This window comes from Schistocerca serialis, chromosome 4 (genome assembly GCF_023864345.2).
Source record: "Schistocerca serialis cubense isolate TAMUIC-IGC-003099 chromosome 4, iqSchSeri2.2, whole genome shotgun sequence".
Lineage (NCBI taxonomy): Eukaryota > Metazoa > Arthropoda > Insecta > Orthoptera > Acrididae > Schistocerca > Schistocerca serialis.
Genome location: NC_064641.1, coordinates 47,848,279 through 47,870,907, shown reverse-complemented (window position 1 = coordinate 47,870,907; position 22,629 = coordinate 47,848,279). Strand labels below are relative to the sequence as shown.

At 43.5% G+C, this 22,629-nt stretch overlaps 1 protein-coding gene across 1 annotated transcript in view; it reads left to right on the top strand.

Annotated features, from left to right (window-relative positions):
• Positions 1-22,629, top strand: part of LOC126474221 (cytochrome P450 4g15-like) — an 83,770-nt gene that overhangs the window by 5,385 nt on the left and 55,756 nt on the right. Inside the window, exon 2 of the mRNA XM_050101685.1 lies at positions 17,683-17,884. Coding sequence (XP_049957642.1) covers positions 17,683-17,884 — 202 coding nt within the window. The remainder of the gene's footprint in view (positions 1-17,682; positions 17,885-22,629) is intronic.

Here is a 22,629-nt window from a genome sequence, read left to right as displayed (position 1 = left end):
ATAAAAGACACAAATCTGAAGACTGTAAATTCAACTAAATACTTAGGGATTATAATTACGAATAACTTAAGTTGGAATGAAGCAACGAAAAAAGCATGCCATATTTAAAAGAACGCAACACACTCAAGATTGGCAATGTTTTAAAGTTTTACAGAAGTTCGAAATATGGCGCGAACTTCAATGCGAGACGCTTTTAATAATTTCCACAACGAAATTCTGTCTCGAAATGTGGCAGAAAACCCAAAGAGATTCTGGTCATACATAAAGCACACCAGTGGCAAGACGCAATCAATACATTCACTGCGCGATAACAACGGTGAAGTCACTGTTGGCTAAAATGGTTCAAATGGCTCTGAGCACTATGGGACTCAACTTCTGAGGTCATTAGTTCCCTAGAACTTAGAACTAGTTAAAGCTAACTAACCTAAGAACATCACACATCCATGCCCGAGGCAGGATTCGAACCTGCGACCGTAGCGTTCTCGCGGTTCCAGACTGCAGCGCCTAGAACCGCACGGCCACTTCGGCCGGCCACTGATGACAGTGCCACTAAAGCAGACGTATTAAACACGGTTTTCGGAAACTCCTTCACCAAAGAAGACGAAATATTCCTGAATTCCAATTTAGAACAACTGCCAAGATGAGAAACATAGTAGTAGATATCCTCGGAGTAACGAAGCAGCTTAAATCACTTAATAAAGGCAAGGCCTCCGGTCCAGATTGTATACTAGTCAGGTTCGTCTCAGAGTACGCTGATAAAATAGCTCCATATTTAGCAATTATATACAACCACTCGCTCACAGAAAGATCCGTACCCTAAGACTGGAAAATTGCTCAAGTCACACCAATACCCAAAAAGGGAAGTAGGAGTAATCCACTGAATTACAGGCCTATGTCACTAACGTCGATTTGCAGTAGGGTTTTGGAACATATACTGTATTCCAACATTATGAAGTACCTCGAAGAAAACGATTTATTGACACTTAGTCAGCACGGTTTCAGAAAATATCGTTCTTGTGAAACACAACTAGATCTTTATGAAGTAATAAGTGCTATCGACAGGAGATGTCAAATGATTCCATATTTTTAGATTTCCAGAAGGCTTTCGACACCGTTCCTCACAAACGTCTTCTAACCAAACTGCGTGCCTACGGAGTATCGCCTCAGTTGTGCGACTGGCTTCGTGTTTTCCTGTCAGAAAGGTCACAGTTCGCAGTAATAGACGGAAAGTCATCGAGTAAAACAGAAGTAATATCCGGCGTTCCCCAAGGAAGTGTTATAGGCCCTCTATTGTTCCTGATCTGTATTAACGACATGGGAGACAATGTGAGTAGCAGTCTTTGATTGTTTGCAGATGATGCTGTCATTTACCGTCTTGTAAAGTCATCAGATGACCAGAACGAATTGCAAAATGATTTAGATAAGATACCTGTATGGCGCGAAAAGTGGCAATTGACAATGAATAAGGAAAAGTGTGAAGTTATGCACATGAGTACTAAAAGAAACCAGCTAAATTTCGATTACACGATAAGTCATACAAATCTGAAGGCTGTAAAATCAACTAAATACTTAGGAATAACAATACAAATTACCTAAATTGGAACGATCACATAGATAATATTGTGGATAGAGCAAACCAAAGACTGCGATTCATTGGCATAACACTTAGAAGGTGCAACAATTCTTCTAAAGAGACTGCTTACACCACGCTTGTATTCTGGAGTATTGCTGTGCGGTGTGGGATTCGCATCAGATGGGACTGGCGGATGACATCGAAAAAGTACAAAGAAGGGCAGCTCGTTTTGTATTATCGCGAAATAGGGGAGATAGTGTCAGTCATGATACGTGAATTGGAGTGCCAATCATTAAAACAAAGGCGTTTTTCGTTGCGAGGGGATCTTCTCACGAAATTTCAATCACCAGTTTTCTCCTCCGATTGCGAAAACATTCTGTTTGCACCCACCTACATAGAGAGAAATGATCATCACGATAAAATAAGAGAAATCGGGCCTCGCACAGAAAAAAATTTAGTGCTCGTTTTTCCGCGTGCTGTTCGAGAGTGGAACGGTAGAGAGACAGCTTGAAGGTGGTTCGTTGAACCCTCTGCCAGGCACTTTATTGTGAACAGCAGAGTAATCACGTAGATGTAGATGTAGACAAGGCTCAGAAACGTGATAAATATCTTGAAAGTAATGAAAGGTTCCCTGAAACGACTGTTATGTCCATCTCATTTTTATTTTGCTTAATACGACGTTTCAGCTTTGTAGCCATTCTCACGTAAAATCTTTAATCTGTTAACTTCATATGTTCTGGGTAACAGTTATTTTCAGAGGCAGTCCGTGCTTGTCCAGACCTTAGAACTGTAGCGAAGTGATAATATTCGATACAGTATAAACAGCAGCACACAACTACGCAATTATATATATATATATATATATATATATATATATATATATATATATACCGGGTGATCAAAAGGTCAGTATGAATTTGAAAACTGAATAAATCACGGAATAATGTAGATAGAGGGGTACAAATTGACCCACATGCTTGGAATGACATGGGGTTTTATTAGAACCAAAAAACGATAGAAGTTCAAAAAAGTCCGACAGATGGCGCTTCATCTGATCAGAACAGCAATAATTAGCATACCAAAGTAAGACAAAGCAAAGATGATGTTCTTTACAGGAAATGCTGAATATGTCCGCCATCATTCCTCAACAATAGCTGTAGTCGAGGAATAATGTCGTGAAAAGCACTGTAAAGCATGTCCGGAGTTATGGTGAGGCATTGGCGTCGGATGTTGTCTTTCAGCATCCCTAGGGATGTCGTTCGATCACGATACACTTGCGACTTCAGGCAACCCCAAAGCCAATAATCGCACGGACTGAGGTCTGGGGACCTGGGTGGCCAAGCATGACGAAAGTGGCGGCTGAGCACACGATCATCACCAAACGACACGCGCAAGAGATCTTTCAAGCGTCTAGCAATATTGGGTGTTCTTTTTTGTTCTAATAAAACCCCATGTCATTCCAAGCATGTGTGTCAATTTTTACCTCTCTATCTACATTATTCCGTGGTTTATTAAGTTTTCAAATTTATACTGACTTTTTGATCACCCTGTATATGAAGACGGTTTCCTTCTGACATGTCCGAAAGAACAGCCATTTGACCATCTTCTGTGCGGATGCACAAACGGTGCCCGAACTCATACGGAAATCGGCGGTAAAGCCGCGAGTAATGAGTATGATGGGCAGGGGCACTGTGAATATAATGCGGGACAATAAGTTGCGAATGTGGGTCTCACAGGAGGCGTGCCAGAGATAAGTCGATGCAGTCGCACTATCCTCTGTGTCCTCGGTGACTCAGATGGACAGAGCGTCTGCCGTGTAAGCAGGAGATCCCGGGTTCGAGTCCCGGTCGGTGCACACATTTTCACCTGTCCCCGCTGACTTGTATCAACGCCTGCATGCAGCTAAGGGCGCTCATTTCATTGTAATTTACGCAATTTGCTATTATCAGGTAGCACTCAACTGTGTGCAGCGACACCTCGGCGCCATGAGTTCTGTCTGCTCACAGTGGTACGCAAATAAATATTTAATAGAAATAAATAAGTCTCTCCAAGAAACTTATTTCTTCCAAAAAGTTTAAAAATCACTCGTGCGACCCACCTAGAACCGACTTTAAATGATAACTGTCAAAATATACTAAGACTCCTTACGTATCGGTCTCGCAGGGATCTTGAGGGAGATTTGATTAATTACAGAGCGCACAGGGGCTTTTAAACAGTCATTTTCCCGCGCTCCATACGTGAATGGAATGAGAAGCAGCCCTAACAGGTGCAATGGGAGGTACTCTACACAATGATTTGCGGAGTATGGATGCAGATGTAGATATAGATTTGAAAACCTTCTTTTCCTTTCTTGTCTGAACTGTATATCCTTCACATATCACTTCCATACGGAACTGTACTACAGGCAAATCTATATCTACATGATTATTCTGCAATTCACTCTTTAAGTTTTTGGCAGGGAAATCGTGGAACTACTCTCAGGCTGTTTCCCTATAGCCTCATCCTCAGTCATAGCGTGGAAAAAGTGAACACTTAAATCTTTCCCTGCAAGCTCTGATCTCGCTTTTATCGTGGCGGTCTTTTCTCCCGGTGTAGGTGGAAGTCAACGAAATACTTTCTCACTCGCAAGATCTCACCGCAACTAGAGATGCCACTGTTTCTATTTGAAATTGTTTGATGTCCACCGCCAATAGATCAGAAGAGGACGGACCAGCGGAGTATTGGCAGTATCTTTAGTGAATCTGTAGCATATTCTAAGTGTTCTGTCAATAAAACGCAGTCTCTGGTTCGCTTTCCACAAAACGCTTTCTCCTGCTGGTTCAGTTTAAGTTGTTCGTAATTGTAATCCCTAGGTATTTAGTTAAATCAACAACTTCTCAATTTGAGTGATTTATCGTGTAAACGAAATTTAACGGTTTTTCAGTACTCACGGGGAGGACCTTACACTTTTTGTTTAAGCTCAACTGCCTCTTTTTGCACTATATAAATATCTTGTCTACATCACATTTTTGGCCGCGCGGCGTAGCCGTGCGGTCTAGGGCGTCTTTTCACGGTTCGCGCGGCTACCCCCGTCGGAGGTTTGAGTCGTCCTTCGGGCATGGATGTGTGTGTGTTGTACTTAGTTTAAGTTGGATTAAGTAGTGCGTAAGCCTAGGGACCGACGACCTCGGCAGTTTGGTCCCATAGTCCTTACCACAAATTTCAATTTTTACATCGTTTTGCAATTAGTCTTGGTTTTCTGATGAGGGCTGTTCATATCTCCAAAGTCGTTAATGCTGTACAGATTGGGAACAGCAGAGAGCCTACAACGCTTCCTCGTGGAACCCCAGATATCACTTCCGTTTCACTCCATTACTCCCGGTCAGTTATTACGAACCGTGAAGTTTGACAGGAAATCACGAATCGAGTCGCGTAACTGCGATGGTATTCGATAGTCGCGCAATTTGTTTAGGCGCCGCTTGTGAGGAACGTTATCAAAAACTTTCTGGAAATCTAGAACTAGAATTTGAGATCGCCTCTCAATATGACTGATTACTTCGTATGAATAAAGAGTCAGTTGTGTTTCACAAAAATACTTCCTGAGACCGCGCTGGTAGACGGATTTCATAACGTTCGAACACAGTATCCGGACACCTCCCAAAAAATACTTTTTTCGTATTAGGTGCATTGTGCTGCCACCTACTGCCAGGTACTCCATATCAGCGACCTCAGTAGTCATTACTCATCGTGAGAGAGCAGAATTTGACGCTCCGCGGAATTCAAGGACATCGAACGTGGTTAGGTGATCATACGTCTGTAACCGAGATTTCCACAGTCCTAAACATCCCTAGGTCCACTGTTTCCGATGTGGTAGTGAAGTGGAAACGTGAAGGGACACGTACAGAACAAAAGCGTACAGGCCGACCTCGTCTGTTGATTGACAGAGACCGCCGACAGTTGAAGAGGATCGTAATGTATAATAGGCAGACATCTATCCAGACCATCATACAGTAAATTAAATATTTTCAACATTTCGCGGCCCTGTCAGCAACTGTATAAATATTAATTTTAATAAGGAACAGCCTCAGTTGCACCGTTTACCTAGAATTTACCTTGGTTTCAGTAGGGATAACCCAGCCTTCTTCAGAATAAAAGTAACTACCGTTTGTCCATAGTGGACATCGTCAAGCTAAAACTACAAATCCATAAATTATCGTCAGACTGTAAAAACTCATCTGAAACTGCCTCGGTCCCACTTCGCGACCACGATGCGGCAACCACCAGTTCCAGTACTTAGTAAAGAGCTCTAAATTTCTGTAAACACATCTTCAGAAAATACCTCCAAGCACATAAATGTATAATTGATGTTAACAAAATTTTCAGAATCGAGTTTCTTGCTATTCCGTCTGCATTTTGTGTCCTCTACTTCGGCTATAGTCATTTTATTGCTCAAAACACTCATCTACTACTTTTAGTGTCTCATTTCTTAATCTGATCCCTCAGCATCTCCTTATTTGACTTGATTACCTTCCGTTAACCTCCTTTTACTTTTCTTGATGTTCGACTTATCATCATCTCAAGACGCTAAGCATCCTATTCGACTGATCTTTCAAGTCCTTTGACGTCTGACTTAATTTATAATGCAGTCAGGTAACCTCAAAGTTTTTGTTTTAAACCCGTACTCCCAACAGATTCTTATTATTAACAATGATTTGTAATATGATCTTGGAATACATACATAGTAAAAAAAATATTTCGCCCATTAAGCACTGTTTGTCAAGGACTGTCATAATTATTTCTTCATGAAGGATAACATCATAAGGACTTCAACTGATAATTAACAATTTTGTATTCATAACACACAATTTCTGCATTAATCACTTATTTATTCCACCACTACGCATTTCGAAGGTTCATACCATCTTCAGGGGAAGAATTGTGTAGTTACATTCTTGGATTAGTGCAGAGACTAGAAGCCTTTCTCACAGTATCAGGCAAGGTACAAAACAGACTATATCTCGTTCTTCGCTGGTGATAATTTTTATTTCAGAAGCAGTACTGCTAAATCAATCAACACGAATTCTGCAAGAACAAAACGATGATCCATACTGATATTCGTTGTATGCTCTCTTCTCTGCACATGAAGTGTTACACTCTAACATTACACAGGGATGTTACACATATTATATGACGCCACATTTACATTAAGTACAAAGAACCATCTTCGTTATCCAAGAAATCATTTAAGAAAAGCCGTCCGGGGTGGCCGTGCGGTTCTAGGCCCTACAGTCTGGAACCACGTGACCGCTACCGTCGCAGGTTCGAATACTGCCTCGGCCATGGATGTGTGTGATGTCTTTAGATTAGTTAGGTTTAAGTAGTTCTAAGTTCTAGGGTACTGATGACCTCAGATCTTAAGTCCGATAGTGCTCAGAGCCATTTGAACCATTTAAGAAATATAGATACATGGCATGTAAGTAAAATTAAGTTGGCGCATAACTTCGAAGCGTTTTTGTTTTTCATGTTGGTATTCCGGTTGCTGTGGTTTTATTTAAGATTTTCATTTTTTATTTGTACTTCACTGTGGCTGTCTGAGTTCACAAGGTGTCATTTGGAGACAGTGAGTGGAGCTCTGGACGCTAGGAAATAGTGACAAGTGGAGAAATCTGAACATTTCCGACATGTTCTTCTGTTTGAATTCAATAGAGGAGTGACAGCATCGTCCACGTCTAGTGTTTACTCTGCTATTCACAATAAAGTGCCTGGCAGAGGGTTCAATGAACCACCTTCAAGCTGTCTCTACCATTCCACTCTCGAAAAGCGCGCGAAAAAAACGAGCACTTAAATTTTCCGGTGCGAGCCCTGATTTCTCTTATTTTATCGTGATGATCATTTCTCCCTATGTAGGTGGGTGCCAACAGAATGTTTTCGCAATCGGAGGAGAAAACTGGTGATTGAAATTTCACGAGAAGATCCCGTCGCAACGAAAATCTACATCTACATCCATACTCCGCAAGCCACCTGACGGTGTGTGGCGGAGGGTACCTTGAGTACCTCTATCGGTTCTCCCTTCTATTCCAGTCTTGTATTGTTCGTGGAAAGAAAGATTGTCGGTATGCCTCTGTGTAGGCTCTAATCTCTCTTATTTTATCCTCTTGGTCTCTTCGCGAGATATACGTAGGAGGGAGCAGCATGCTGCTTGACTCCTCGGTGAAGGTATGTACTCGAAACTTCAACAAAAACCCGTACCGAGCTACTGAGCGTCTCTCATGCAGTCTTCCACTGGGGTTTATCTAACATCTCCGTGACGCTTTCACCATTACTAAATGATTCTGTAACGAAGAGCGCTGCTCTCTGTTGGCTCTTCTCTATCTCTTCTATCAACCTTATCTTGTACGGATCCCACACTGGTGATCAGTATTCAAGCAGTGGGCAATCAAGTGTACTGTAACCTACTTCCTTTGCTTTCGAACTGCATTTCCTTAGGATTCTTCCAATGAATCTCAGTCTGGCATCTGCTTTACCGAAGATTAATTTTATACGGTCATTCCATTTTAAATCACTTCTAATGCCTGTTCCTAGATAATTATGGAATTAACTGCTTCCAGTTGCTGACCTTCTATATTGTAACTAAATGATGAAGGCTCTTTCTTTCTATGTATTCGCAGCAAATTACACTTGTCTATATTGAGAGTCAATTGCCATTCCATGCACCATGCGTCAATTCGTTGCAGATCCTCCTGCATTTCAGTACAATTTTCCATTGTTACAACCTCTCGATATACTACAGCATCATCCACAAAAAGCCTCAGTGATCTTCCGATGTTAGCCACAAGGTCATTTATATATATTGTGAATAGCAACGGTCCTACGACACTCCCCTGCGACACACCTGAAATCACTCTTACTTCGGAAGACCTATCTCCATTTAGAGTGACATGCTGCGTTCTGTTATCCAATCACACAATTGGTCTGATAGTCCATATACTCTTACTTTGTTCATTAAACGACTGTGGGGAACTGTATCAACCGCCTTGCGGAAGTCAAGAAACACAGCATCCACCTGGGAACCCGCGTCTATGGCCCTCTGAGTCTCGTGGACGAATAGCGCGAGCTGGGTTTCACACGATCGTCTTTTTCGACACACATGCTGATTCCTACAGAGTAGATTTCTAGGCTCCAGAAAAGTCATTATACTCGAACATAATACATGTTCCAAAATTCTACAACTGATCGACGTTAGAGATATAGATCTATAGTTCTGCACATCCGTTCGACGTTACTTCTTGAAAACGGGGATGACCTGTGCCCTTTTCCGATCTTTTGGAACACTACGCTCTTCTAGAGACCTACGGTACACCGCTGCAAGAATTCGGGTAAGTTTCTTCGCGTACTCTGTTAAAATCGAACTGGTATCCCATCAGGTCCAGCGGCCTTTCCCCTTTTGAGTGATTTTAATTGTTTGTCTATCCCTCCGACATCTATTTCGATACCTACCATTTTGTCACGTGTGCGACAGTGAAGGAACGACAGTGCAGTCTTCCTCTGTGAAACAGCTTTGAAAAAAAGACATTTAGTATTTCGGCCTTTAGTCTGTCATCCTCTGTTTCAGTACCATTTCGATCACAGAGTGTCTGGACATTTTGATCCATTTGACATAAGACCAAAATTTCTTAGGATTTTCTGTCAAGTCTATACACAGAACTTTACTTTCGATTTCGTTGGACGCCTCTCGCATAGTCCTCCTCACACTACATTTCGCTTCGTGTGATTTGTGTTTGTCTGCAAGGCTTTGGCTATGTTTATGTTTGTTGTACCACTGTGGCTCTTTTCCATCTCTTACGATCTTGCTTGGCACATACTCATCTAATGGATATTGTACGATGTTTTTGAACTTTGTCCACTGATCCTCAACACTATCTGATCACTATCACTATAAGAGAAATCAGGGCTCGCATCGGAAAATTTAAGTGCTAGTTTTTTTTCGCGCGCTTTTCGAGAGTGGAATGGTAGAGACAGCTTGAAGGTGATTCATTGAACCCTCTGCCAGGCACTTGAGATAAAACTTTTGTGTTGAGCCGTCAAGTGCTCTGAAGTCTGCTTTTTGTCACTTTTGCTAAACAGAAAAATCTTCCAACCTTTTTTAATATTTCTATTTACGGCTGAAATCACCGATGCTGTAACCGCTTTATGATAGCTGATTCCCTGTTCTGCGTTAAGTTTTGCAAATAGTTTGGGTCTGTTTGTCACCAGAAGGTTTAATATGTTATCGCCACGAGTCGGTTCTCTGTTTAACTGCTCAAGGCAGTTTTCAGATAATGCACTTAAAAAAGTTTCGCTGGTTCCTTTTTTCCCTGCCACTCGTTATAAACGTTTGAGTCTCCGAGTCTATATTTAGTAAATTAAAATCTCCACCCAAAACTATAACATGGTCGGGAAATCTACTAGAAATATTTTCCAAATTTTCCTTCAGGTGTTCTGCCACAACGACTGCTGAGCCAGGGGGCCTATAGAATCATGCAGTTACCATGTTTGAGCCTGCTTTAACCGTGACCTTCACCCAAATTATTTCACATTTCAGATCTCCGTCAATTTCCTTCGATACTATTGCACATTTTATCGTTATAAACACGGCTCCCCCTTCACTGTCCAGCCGGTCTCTGCGGTATACATACCAATCTGAGTTTAGAATTTCATTACTGTTTACATCTGGTTTCAGCCAACTTTCCGTCCCTAGTACTGTGTGGGCATTGTGACCGTTTATTAATGAGAGCAGTTCTGGGAACTTACTATAGACGCTCCTGCAGTTTGCTATTACCACATTAATATTGTCATTCCCTGTTGCGTTTTGCCTACTACTACCTTGTCGCGTCTCAGGAGGCGTCTTGTCGGGCCTAGGGAGGGAATTCTCTAACCTAAAAAACCCACATGTGCACTCCACACGTACTCCGCTACCCTTGTAGCCGCTTCCTGTATGTAGTGCACGCCTGACCTACTCAGGGGGACTCTACATTTCTCCACCCGATAGCGGAGGTCGAGAAATTTGCACCCCAGATCTCCGCAGAGTCGTCTGAGCCTCTGGTTTAAGCCTTCCACTCGGCTCCAAACCAGAGGACCGCGATCGGTTCTGGGAACGATACTACAAATAGTTAGATTCCACCCCGCGAGTGTGGCTTTCCGCCTTCACCAACTCCGCCAATCGCCTGTACGAACTGAGGATGACCTCTGAACCCAGACGGCAGGAGTCATTGGTGCCGACATGGGCAACAATTTGCAGTCTGGTGCACCCAGTCCTCTCTATCGCCGCCGGCAGGGCCTCCTCCACATCTCGGATGAGACTCCCCGGCAAGGAGACAGTGTGAACACTGGCCTTCTTCCCCGACCTTTCCGCTATTTCCCTAAGGGGCTCCATCACCCGCCTAACGTTGGAGCTCCCAATAACTAATAAACCCCTCCCCCCGTGTGCCTGTTCGGACCTTGCTGAAGGAGCGGCCACATGTCCACTCACAGGCAGAGCGGGCGATGCCACACGGCCAGCTTCCACATTGACCCTCCGCCTCGTGCGACGCGAACGCCGTTGGGACCGCCACTCCCCTTTGGGAGAGGGTGGCCCAACCGCGCCCGGTACCCGCGGAGATGTCTCAACAGCAGGGACAGTGGGTGAAGCATGTAACACCTGGGGTGTACCATGCGTCGCACCAGACTCCCCACTACCGCTACACTCCGAGGCAGCAGCCTGAAGACGGCTGACCGTGACCATCAGCACAGTAGCCAGCTGCTCCTGCGTCCGAACACAGCAGTCACACATCCTATCCATCCTAAGAAATCAACAACTTTCTGTAGAGAGTTAAGTAATGAACTTTTAACTAGACTGCCAATACACTTAAGGCGGCTGACAGCTGACTAAACTTTGGTTACTAGACACTTCTTGTTGGAAACAATGAAAATAAGCACTAACTGTCTCTGGACTGTATTCAAAACAAACACGAAATCTATGGAACACTATTACTAGTACTCGAAAATTAAAGCTTCCTAAAAGCAAAAACACACGGAAAAAGAAGTGACAAGTAATAAATACACAGTTAATACTTAAATTTAAGTAGCTTGCTGCACAGGAGATGTGAAGCAGACGGCAATTACGATGACACTGGCACTGTTTTAATGATTGCCACTCCAATTCACGTATCACGTGTGTTGCACTATCTCCCCTATTTCGCTATAATACAAAACGAGCAGCCCTTCTTTGGACTTTTCCGATGTCATCGGAGGCAGCCAGAGACATTTTCACCGTGTGTGGGGATAATGTCATTGTACACAGCACGGCAAGATAATTGTTTTCTCGTTTTCGGGAGGGTCGTGTTTACATTAGTGACTCTCCACGTTCAGGAAGACCTCCGGAATTTGATGAAGATCGTTTAAACGCATTAATCCACAATGATCCATGTCAGTGTACTCGAGAACTGGCAAACGTGATGAAATGTGATCATTACGCCATCATGCGTTATTCGCAAGCAGTGAGTAAGGTTCAAAAATTGGGTTTACGGGTGTCGCATGCTCTAGGCTAAAATAATAAAGCGTTAACGGGTGGCCACGTGTGCGTTTCTGCTTTCACGTCCTCAGTTGGCTAGTGGACGACACCTACTATTCCTTTATATTAAAAATGAAGAAATTCCTCCAACTGTATTTAAGGCGGTGATTTTATTTTGGCAACTAGTTTCAACGTTGTAACAACGTCATCTTCAGGCCCATACACTTGTTGACGTCAACTGCGTGCGGCTGATACTAGAAATCAGTGGTGACATACGGACGTGCTCCGTATGGAAGGTGGTTAGGAACTAGTATAACTATGCTAGTTACTAACCAGGGGCTTTAAACACCATTCATCAAAATTGGTCTTTGATCAAATGTGTGTATGGGATAGCGTCAACTATGCAAGTGGGTTTGTGTTTTCCTCCCATAAAGATCGCAGTACCAAGTGAATTATGGGAACTCATCTAGTGAAACAGAAGTTATATCTGGTGTTCCTCAAGGACGTGTAACAGGCCTTTTGCTCTCCCCAGTCTGTATAAACACTTTAGGAGACTATCTGAGCAACCCACTTAAAATTTTTATAACTGGTATTTACATTTACCTCCCAGTACAGACAATGAAATCCTAAATAATTTAGACAAAATACTGAATCTGTCTCTCGTCAGGGAAGCCTGTGAACATAAAATTATCAAAGCATAGATATAAACTTGTAAACTTGCTACGAAAGCGTCGCCACCGTTATTGGTGCATTACCAGCTAAATGTAGAAGCTACAGCTCTATGGCAACGCTATCACACTGCTTATGACCTGGTTTTGTATTTCTCATTTCTCGACAACATAGATCACAAACAAAACTAATTTTCAGTATTTGATTAGTTTGACACTCTGAAAACGTGACATGGTATTTATCTGGTACAAACTTTAGGCATACGTACAAACGCCGAAAATTTCACAGATTTCCGCCCTCAAGTTACCATCTAATCGTGATTATGTATTTGCATAAACGAACAAAAATCTTTCACACAAAGAAATGGAGCGAAATATTGGAACACTTTTGCACCCTCATTAAGGATATGTGGAAACTCTGCCTGAGAAAAGCTATTTAGAGATTCTGGACAGTTCCGACCTAAAAGAATTTGGTATTAAAATGGGAATTACCTTGGATGTCATTCAGTTACCTCTGCTTATGCGCAGGGGCGCTTTCGACTGGAACGGTAAACGCTCTCGCAAACAGCTCGAAAAACAGATATAAGATTGAAAGTGTCCTCAAAACCTTTAGGAGACTATCCTTGTAACTCATTCAAGGACACAGTAAATTTTTCAAACCTGACGTTTCTTTAACTGCAGTGAGCTTAGGGAATTGGACTGTTTTTGTCAGAATGTGTCCCTTCTATAACGGTATTTTCTTTTCAAACGCATCCCCATCAAACCAGAAAGTAGTTGCCTCTTATCTTACATGTCTTGCTGTGGGCACTGTGCAGTCAAGTCCACTTAAAATGCGAGGTGTGCAATAAGTTCTGGATGTTCTAATTTTCGTTCCTGCACTCCTTTTTTCTTCATAAATTCAACAATAGCGAGTTTTAAATCGAAAAGCCCTTCCAAGCATACCCTTTTACTTAACCAACCTACTTTGCAGTAATAACTAAAGTCTCCATACTCTTCACTCACTTGCACCAATAACTGTTGCAGCTGACAGTGGAATAATGTATGCCACTTCAACAATTTCGCTATTTATACCATCAGCTTCCCCACGTGTTGCATGCCTACAGATTTAGCAGAAAGTTCTTCCTGCTGCACTGAGCAATGAATCCCGTCTGTCGATCGCTGCAATTTTGTTTTTATTTTCGATTGTTAACTAAATCTTTGTATTCTTTTTGCGTGGTATTGCAATATCGTTTCATAGCAAATTAGCAGTTCCCATTACTTATGAGACAGCCAATAGGTACTGAGAATTCTCATCCCTCTCTTCTGTCAGTCCCATTCATTTTTAAAGGCTTCATAGATCGTTAGACTGCCTCTTTTTCTGCAAATAGCTGCGATACCTACGAACGTCCTTCATACCACAAAGAAAAAGCACTGACACCACGATTCTGCCGAAATGGAGAGAGTTGTGCAGAATGAAAAATGCAAAAACGCAATACGAAATGAAATGTCGCGCAGTACTGGATACTTCCGGGAAGGAGCACAGCCGTGGCCAGCACGTGGCCCGCACACGCTGCACACGTGAAATTTAGCGTGGCCCTGTTCTTGGATATAATCTAGATGCAGGTCCTTCAAAGGCCGATAATGCCCAGTTCTGGGGCTCCAAGGATTTCTACTTAGGTCCAACGGAGCGCGCCATGGATTAAGTCTGTAAACAAGCAGTAGAATATGAAATTTCAAGGGCTTGATGTATTGCTTCACCAATTAACGATAATGCTAGATTTCAGCTTAAGGCCTTTAGGATGGCCGTTGTTTTCCTCTGACCTTCCTACGCTCTATGTGTGGCTCATAAAGTGTTAACCAGAATCTCATTTTCCGGAACGAATCTTGCAAATAACTTCTCGACGAAAAAAGAAGAGATTAGGTTTTAGCATCCTGGCTGCATTATCAATAGCGAAGACGAACTAGGACTGGGCAATGTTGACACAGGAAATAGGTCATGGCGTTATTGAAGGAATCATACTGGCATGCACACAGTTACAAGGTAGTCGGGAACTTTTGCTTTATAGTTGTTGACCATAACCAAAATTTAGTGCCAACAGAATGAGTGAAAATAAAGTTCATAATTATACGCTATAGAATGGAAATGAGAGTTCCTCATTAGAAGCTGTTCTCGAACTGGAAATATCAGATCGGTAAAATATGCAATCGTCGTTCTGGTGCGCCAGATATCTTGCGAACCATGGGTGAAGGGTATCAGACGGATGCCATATTCCTTGACTTCCGGAAAGCGTTTGACTCGGTGCCCCACTGCAGACTCCTAAATAAGGTACGAGCATATGGGATTGGTTCCCAAATAGGTGAGTGGCTCGAAGACTTCTTAAGTAATAGAACCCAGTACGTTGTCCCCGATGGTGAGTGTTCATCGGAGGTGAGGGTATCATCTGGAGTGCCCCAGGGATGTGTGGTAGGTCCGCTGTGGTTTTCTATCTACATAGATGATCTTTTGGATAGGGTGGATAGCAATATGTGGCTGTTTGCTGATGATGCTGTGGTGTACGGGTAGGTGTCGTCGTTGAGTGACTGTAGGAGGATACAAGATGACTTGGACAAGATTTGTGATTGGTGTAAAGAATGGCAGCTAACTCAAAATATAGATAAATGTAAATTATTGCAGATGAATAGGAAAAAGAATCCTGTAATGTTTGAATACTCCATTAGTAGTGTAGCGCTTGACACAGTCACGTCGATTAAATATTTGGGCGTAACATTGCAGAGTGATATGAAGTGGGACAAGCGTGTAACGGCAGTTGGGGGGAAGGCGGATAGTAGTCTTCGGTTCATTGGTAGAATTTTGGGAAGACGTGGATTTTCTGTAGAGGAGACCGTTTATAAAACACTAATACGACCTATTCTTGAGTACTGCTCGAGCGTTAGGGATCCCTTTCAGGTCGGATTGAAGGAGGACGTAGAAGCAATTCAGAGGGGGCTGCTAGATTTGTTACTGGTAGGTTTGATCATCACGCGAGTGTTACGGAAATGCTTCAGGAACTCGGGTGGGAGTCTCTGGAGGAAAGGAGGCGTTCTTTTCGTGAATCGCTACTGAGGAAATTTAGAGAACCAGCATTTGAGGCTGACTGCAGTACAGTTTTACTGTCTCCAACTTATATTTCGCGGAAAGACCACAAAGATAAGAGAGATTAGGGCTCGTACAGAGTCATATAGGCAGTCATTTTTTCCTCGTTCTGTTTGGGAGTGGAACAGGGAGAGAAGATTGTAGTGGTACGAGGTACCCTCCGCCACGCACCGTATGGTGGATTGCGGAGTATGTATGTAGATGTAGATGTAGCAGAACAAAACTATTCTGCAACTCAGTTGTGGGCAAACAAAGAAACCAGAAGTTATTCGTTCGATCGAATTCTAGGAACTTCATTATACAGATGTATTCTAATAACATAACAGAGAGAGAGTGTGTATTTCCCGTTGCGGGTCGCCTCGCGTCAACAGCATTCCAGACCAGAATGAGAACTATTGTTGGCGATACAGTGCTTGTAATAGTTATCGGTTCTTGGTTGCGCATTTGGTTTAGTTTTGTGCCTATCGGTCACCACTACAAGCGTTTGGGAACTGGCTGTCAATGTTTGTTCCTTCGCCTGATTAATGAATGTTTTGTACGTCACAGAGATGTTGGTTGATAGATTTACAGTCTTTGATATCTTGTCTGTCTCCTCCCTCCTGAAACAGAAAGGTACTGCATTATACTTGTTTTGGAGACTTGTGTTCCTCGACATAGATGCTGTAAATATTTATAAAAATTGCTTTTGTGTTAATTTTCCTCTGCTGTCAATCATTGTTACTGGAACATTTTCAAGCACCTACTCCACTTTTAAAATTGCAACGGCGTTATACACAACGTGTGGCGTATTACTTCCCGAATGTTACTGCTTTCGTTATTCACCATCCGTGTTTGATCCATTCCTTTAACTACAAAAAGACGAGATGGAATGCTCATTTAGTTTTATCGCTGTTTTTAGTTACTGAGCCGTTTTCCATGTTAATAAATAAAATGTAGTGTCGACCGTACATACGTCTCCTTTTGCTCTTCATCCTTTTTATTATGCATAATATAGTCAAAAGTGCACGTGGTCTTATGTAGATGAAAAATCTGTGATAGAGTGTTAAAATTCGTAGATTTCTGCAATTTTGCCTCATTGGAGCGTACTAATTTCTACCCGTTGATTCAGACTCACACAGGCCGGCCGCGGTGGCCGAACGGTTCTAGGAGCTTCAGTCCGTAACCGCGCGACTGCGACGGTCGCAGGTGCGACTCCTGCCTCGGGCATGGATGTGTGTGATGTCCTCAGGTTAGTTAGGTTTAAGTAGTTCTAAGTTCTAGGGGACTGATGACCTCAGATGTTATGTCCCATAGCGCTCAGAGCCATTTGAACCATCAGACTCTCACTAACCACGTCTATCACGTAAAGTATCTATTTTCCAGTGATGTCGTTGTATGGTTTACCATTCTATTGGCTCTTATCGGTTTGGCTGGCACTCTTTTAAGACGATAAAGATCAGGTTCCCTGTTGCCGACAACAGTTATCTATATGGCAGGTCTGAAGCACCGTACAACGCAAGTGCTTTTTTTTGTTTTTTAGGAATTTTTGTTTCACCGACTAAATCACATTATTATACTGAACTGCTCATTTCAGTTGTCACTTTCAGATCGTATTACTGCTATGGCAATAATTTGATCTGAAGGTGGTTATGACAATCTGAGCAAGTAATTCAGTGCAGTAACTGGTTTCTAAAAGAAAAAGAGGTAGTCACGCCGAACCTTTCCGTTGCGACATAATGGCTTTGCAGTACTTGCATCAGTGGTTGAGAGTCTAGTAAATTGTGAGATATAAGTGATGTGTTGTAGAAGCTGCGGATGGTCATGAAATGTCTGCTGGCTCTAGGTTCTACGTGGGGCCCAAGCTGTTCGTGGTGGTGACACAGCCCGAGGACGTGAAGGCGGTGCTGGTGGGCTGCAGTCAGCGTCAGAGGGACCCCTACTTCATGCGGCCCACGCGATTCTTCATCGGAGACGGTCTCGTCACAAACAAGGATGACGTCTGGAAGGCACACCGCAAGATAGTCCTGCCGACGTTCCACACTGAGGTCAGTCGCCACACAATTAACTCAGCTGTGAGAGACATCAGAGTGCGCAAGTATAGTTGTTCTGAAAGTTGCTGGTACTTTAATGTTGTTAGCAGCCCTGGGATTCACACCGAAAACATTGTCTTCCAAAGGCATTAATGCTACTGACTGAGCAGTATAGGCGCGACTTATGACTGGCCCTCACAGCTTTATTTACGACAGTGCCTCCTTCCTATATTCCAAACTTCCTAGAAACTCTTCTTCGTAATTTCCAAGACTAGCACTCCTGCAAAAAAAGATATTGCGGAGGAACGGCGTAGCCACAGCCTAGGTGTTCGTTTACAGAATAAATCCTACACGCTGCAGCGAATTGTGGACTATTATGGAACTTCCTGTCAGATTAAAACTTCGTGGTTTTTTTTCCATAGACAGAACACGCTCGGCTACCGTGTCATCATCGACTGAACCAATCACGTATGGCTCACGACCCGCTCTGAGCTTCAGTGCCATCATCGTTTCTCTAACTCCCGGCCCAGGGCTTTAATTTTCCAGGAAATTTGAAAACAGCGCACTCTCCGCAGTGAAAATGGTTCAAATGGCTCTGAGCACTATGGGACTTAACATCTGAGGTCATCAGTCCCCTAGAACTACTTAAACCTAACTGACCTAAGGAGGTCACACACATCCATCCCCGAGGCAGGTTTCTAACCTGCGACCGTGGCAGCAGCGTGGTTCCAGACTGATGCGCCTACAACCGCTCGGCCACAGCTGCCGGCTCGCAGTGAAAGATAAACTCTAAAAAAATCTCCTACGTTGCGGATAAGCTTTTTCTTCGGTAACATCCTTTCTTCCAGCGGGTGTTAGCATCGCAAGATAAAAAGTGTTTCGGTGAAGTTGCGACCTTAGGAGTGAGTTACTGGTGGCAATAAAGTTGTGATGGAGGGTGGAGATAACTGGGTAACTCAGCTCAGTTGATAGAGCACTTGCCCGCGAAAGGCAAAGGTCCCGAGTTCGAGTCTCGGTCGGGCACACAGTTTTAATCTGCCAGGAAGTTTCATATCAGCGCACACTCCGCTGCAGAGTGAAAATCTCATTCTGGAAACTGGGTAACTGTCGGTAGTTTTTTCCAAGAAAGTCATGATTTAGTGTTGGAATCCCATTCTACACTACTGGCCATTAAAATTGCTACACCACGAAGATGAGGTGCTACAGACGCGAAATTTAACCAACAGGAAGAACATGCTGTGATATGCAAATGATTAGCTTTTCAGAGCATTCACACAAGGTTGGCGCCGGTGGCGACACCTACAACGTGCTGACATGAGGAAAGTTTCCAACCGATTTCTCAAAAAAAAAAAAAAAAAAAAAAAAAAAAAAAAAAAAAAAAAAATGGTTCAAATGGCTCTGAGCACTATGGGACTTAACTAATAAGGTCATCAGTCCCCTAGTACTTAGAACTACTTAAACCTAACTAACCTAAGGACATCACACATATCCATGCCCGAGGCAGGATTCGAACCTGCGACCGTAGCGGCCGCGCGGTTCCAGACTGTAGCGCCTTTAACCGCTTGTCCACCACGGCCGGCCCGATTTCTCATACACAAACAGCAGTTGACCGGAGTTGCCTGGTGAAACGTTGTTGTGATGCCTCGTGTAAGGAGGAGAAATGCGTACCATCACGTTTCCGACTTTGATAAAGGTCGGATTGTAGCCTATCGCGATTGCGGTTTATCGTATCGCGACATTGATGCTCGGGTTGGTCGAGATCCAATGACTGTTAGCAGAATATGGAATCGGTGGATTCAGGAGGGTAATACGGAACGCCGTGCTGGATCCCAACAGCTTCGTATGACTAGTAGTCATCTTATCCGCATGGCTGTAACGGATCGTGCAGCCACGTCTCGATCCCTGAGTCAACAGATGGGGACGTTTGCAAGACAACAACCATCTGCACGAACAGTTCGATGAATTTTGCAGCAGCATGGACTATCAGCTCGGAGACCATGGCTGCGGTTACTTTTGACGCTGCATCACAGACAGGAAAGCCTGTGATGGTGTACTCAACGACGAACCTGGGTGCACGAATGGCAAACCGTAATTTTTTCGGATGAATCCAGGTTCTGTGTACAGCATCATGATGGTCGCATCCGTGTTTGTCGACATCGCGGTGAACGCACATTGGAAGCGTGTATTCGTCATCGCCATACTGGCGTAACATCCGGCGTGATGGTATGGGGTGCCATTGGTTACACGTCTCGGTCACCTCTTGTTCACATTGACGGCACTTTGAACAGTGGACGTTACATTTAAGATGTGTTACGACCCGTGGCTCGACCCTTCATTCGTTCCCTGCGAGTATAATGCACGACCGCATGTTTAAGGTGCTGTACGGGCCTTTCTGGAAACAGAAAATGTTCGACTGCTGCCGTGGCCAGCACATTCTCCAGATCTCTCACCAATTGAAACGTCTGGTCAATGGTGGCCGAGCACCTAGCTCGTCACAATAAGCCAGTCACTACTCTTGATGAACTGTGGTATCGTGTTGAAAAAAAGCTGCATGGGCAGCTGTACCTGTACACGCCATCCAAGCTCTGTTTGACTCAATGCCCAGGCGTATCAAGGCCGTTATTACGGCCAGAGGTGGTTGTTCTGGGTACTGATTTCTCAGGATCTATGCACCCAAACTGCGTGAAAATGTAATCACATATCAGTTCTAGTATAATATATCTGTCAAATGAATACCCGTTTATCATCTGCGATTCTTCTTTGTGTAGCAATTTTAATGGCCTGTAGTGTAGTACACATTGTTACTGCCCCAGTTTAGAAACAGTGTACACTATGCTGCAGAATGAGAAATCCATTAAAGATTAGATATAGGCCTATATGTTAGACGCCACAAGTACAGGAATTGCTTAAATGCCCTATAGTTGAAATCATTTATCTTTGTTCTCGGTTATGTAGCCGAATTTTGGAACGCCACATGTTCATTGTGTCAATATTACGGGTTCCTTGTCAATACATTAATACAAAGAGACCGTCAACTTATTACATATTTATTTTATAAACAATCAACCATCACACGACAACATAAACCAACGTAGGTAACTTGTTGACATCGTAACATCACTAAAAACAAAACGGCATCTTGTAGACGGCTACAACAGACACAAACTGGGTTCGTAAGAGAGCTCAGCACGAAGTCCTCCCTTCCGTCTGAACCGGTTTTACTTAAAAACATTTCCACTTCGTCATTTAGTGTGAAAAGGCATTTTCACTAACGTAATTGTTAGCTGACATCCAGGTTCCACCGTGTATCAATAAGATTACAGTTTTAAAAGATGCTCCCCCCAGAATGCCTTTTTGTGTTGAACCAATTTTTGTAAATTACAATCAAAATTAAGATGAAAGACTTCGTTGGCAGAAGCCGAAATGTAATAGAAACACTGCGTATATTTTAGTTTTTTTTGTGTTTTTCATACATTTTCACCTTAACAGTGGATCGCTATGGTGTAATTCGTTTAGACCCCATCCACCATAATGGATTGGAATCTATGTCTCCGACTTTTTTATTCAATGACATACCACCTGTTAGCCGTGTTATATTCTGGCGGACAACAAATCTTGGGTTCTAAGAGCCGAACTTTCAAGCTGTAATGTTTTCGTTGTGTATGTATAACTACACACATCAACACATCAAAAAAATTTTGCATCACCTCCGTTCCGAGATTTGCTGAACCTGTGTAGAAAATTGAAGTAGAGATCAATATAAACATCATTTACGCCCTTTTTATTTCTCATGAAATCAACACAATGCATTTTGTACCACCATACAGCGAGACCTTCAGAGATGGAGGTCCAGAATGCTGTTCACACCGGTACCTCTGATACCAAGTAGCACGTCCTCTTGCATTGATGCACGCCTGTATACGTCGTCGATACTATCCAGAAGTTCATCAAGGCCCAGATCGTCCCACTTCTTATCGGCGATTCAGCGTAGATCCCTTAGAGTGGTTGGTCGGCCATGTCGTCCATAAACAGCCCTTTTCAATCTATTCCAGGCATGTTCGATAGGGGTCATGTCTGGAGAAGATGCTGGCCGCTCTAGTCGAGCGATGTCGTTACCCTGAAAGAAGCCATTCACAAGATGTGCACGATGGGGGCGCGAATTGTCTTCCATGAAGACGAATGCCTCGCCAGTGTGCTGCCGATATGGTTGCACTATCGGTCAGAGGAGGGCATTCACGTATCGTACAGCCGTTACGGCGCCTTCCATGACCACCAGCGGCGTACGTCGGCCCCACATAATGCCACCCCAAAACAGCAGGGAACCTCCATCTTCCTGCACTCGTTGAACAGTGTGTCTAAGGCGTTCAGCCTGACCTGGTTGCCTCCAAACACGTCTCCGACGATTGTCTGGTTGAAAGTATATGCGACACTCATCGGCGAAGAGAACGTGATGCCAATCCTGAGCGGTCCATTCGGCGTGTTGTTGAGTCCATCTGTATCGCTCTGCATGGTGTCGTGGTTCCAACGATGGACCTCACCATGTACGTCGGGAGTGAAACTGCGCATCATGCAGCCTATTTCTCACAGTTTGTGTCGTAACACGACGTCCTGTGTCTGCACGAAAAGCATTATTCAACATGGTGGCGTTGCTGTCAGGGTTCCTCCGAGCCATAATCCATAGGCAGCGGTCATCCACTGCAGTAGTAGCCCTTGGGCGGCCTGAGTGAGGCATATCATCGACAGTTCCTGTCTCTGTATCT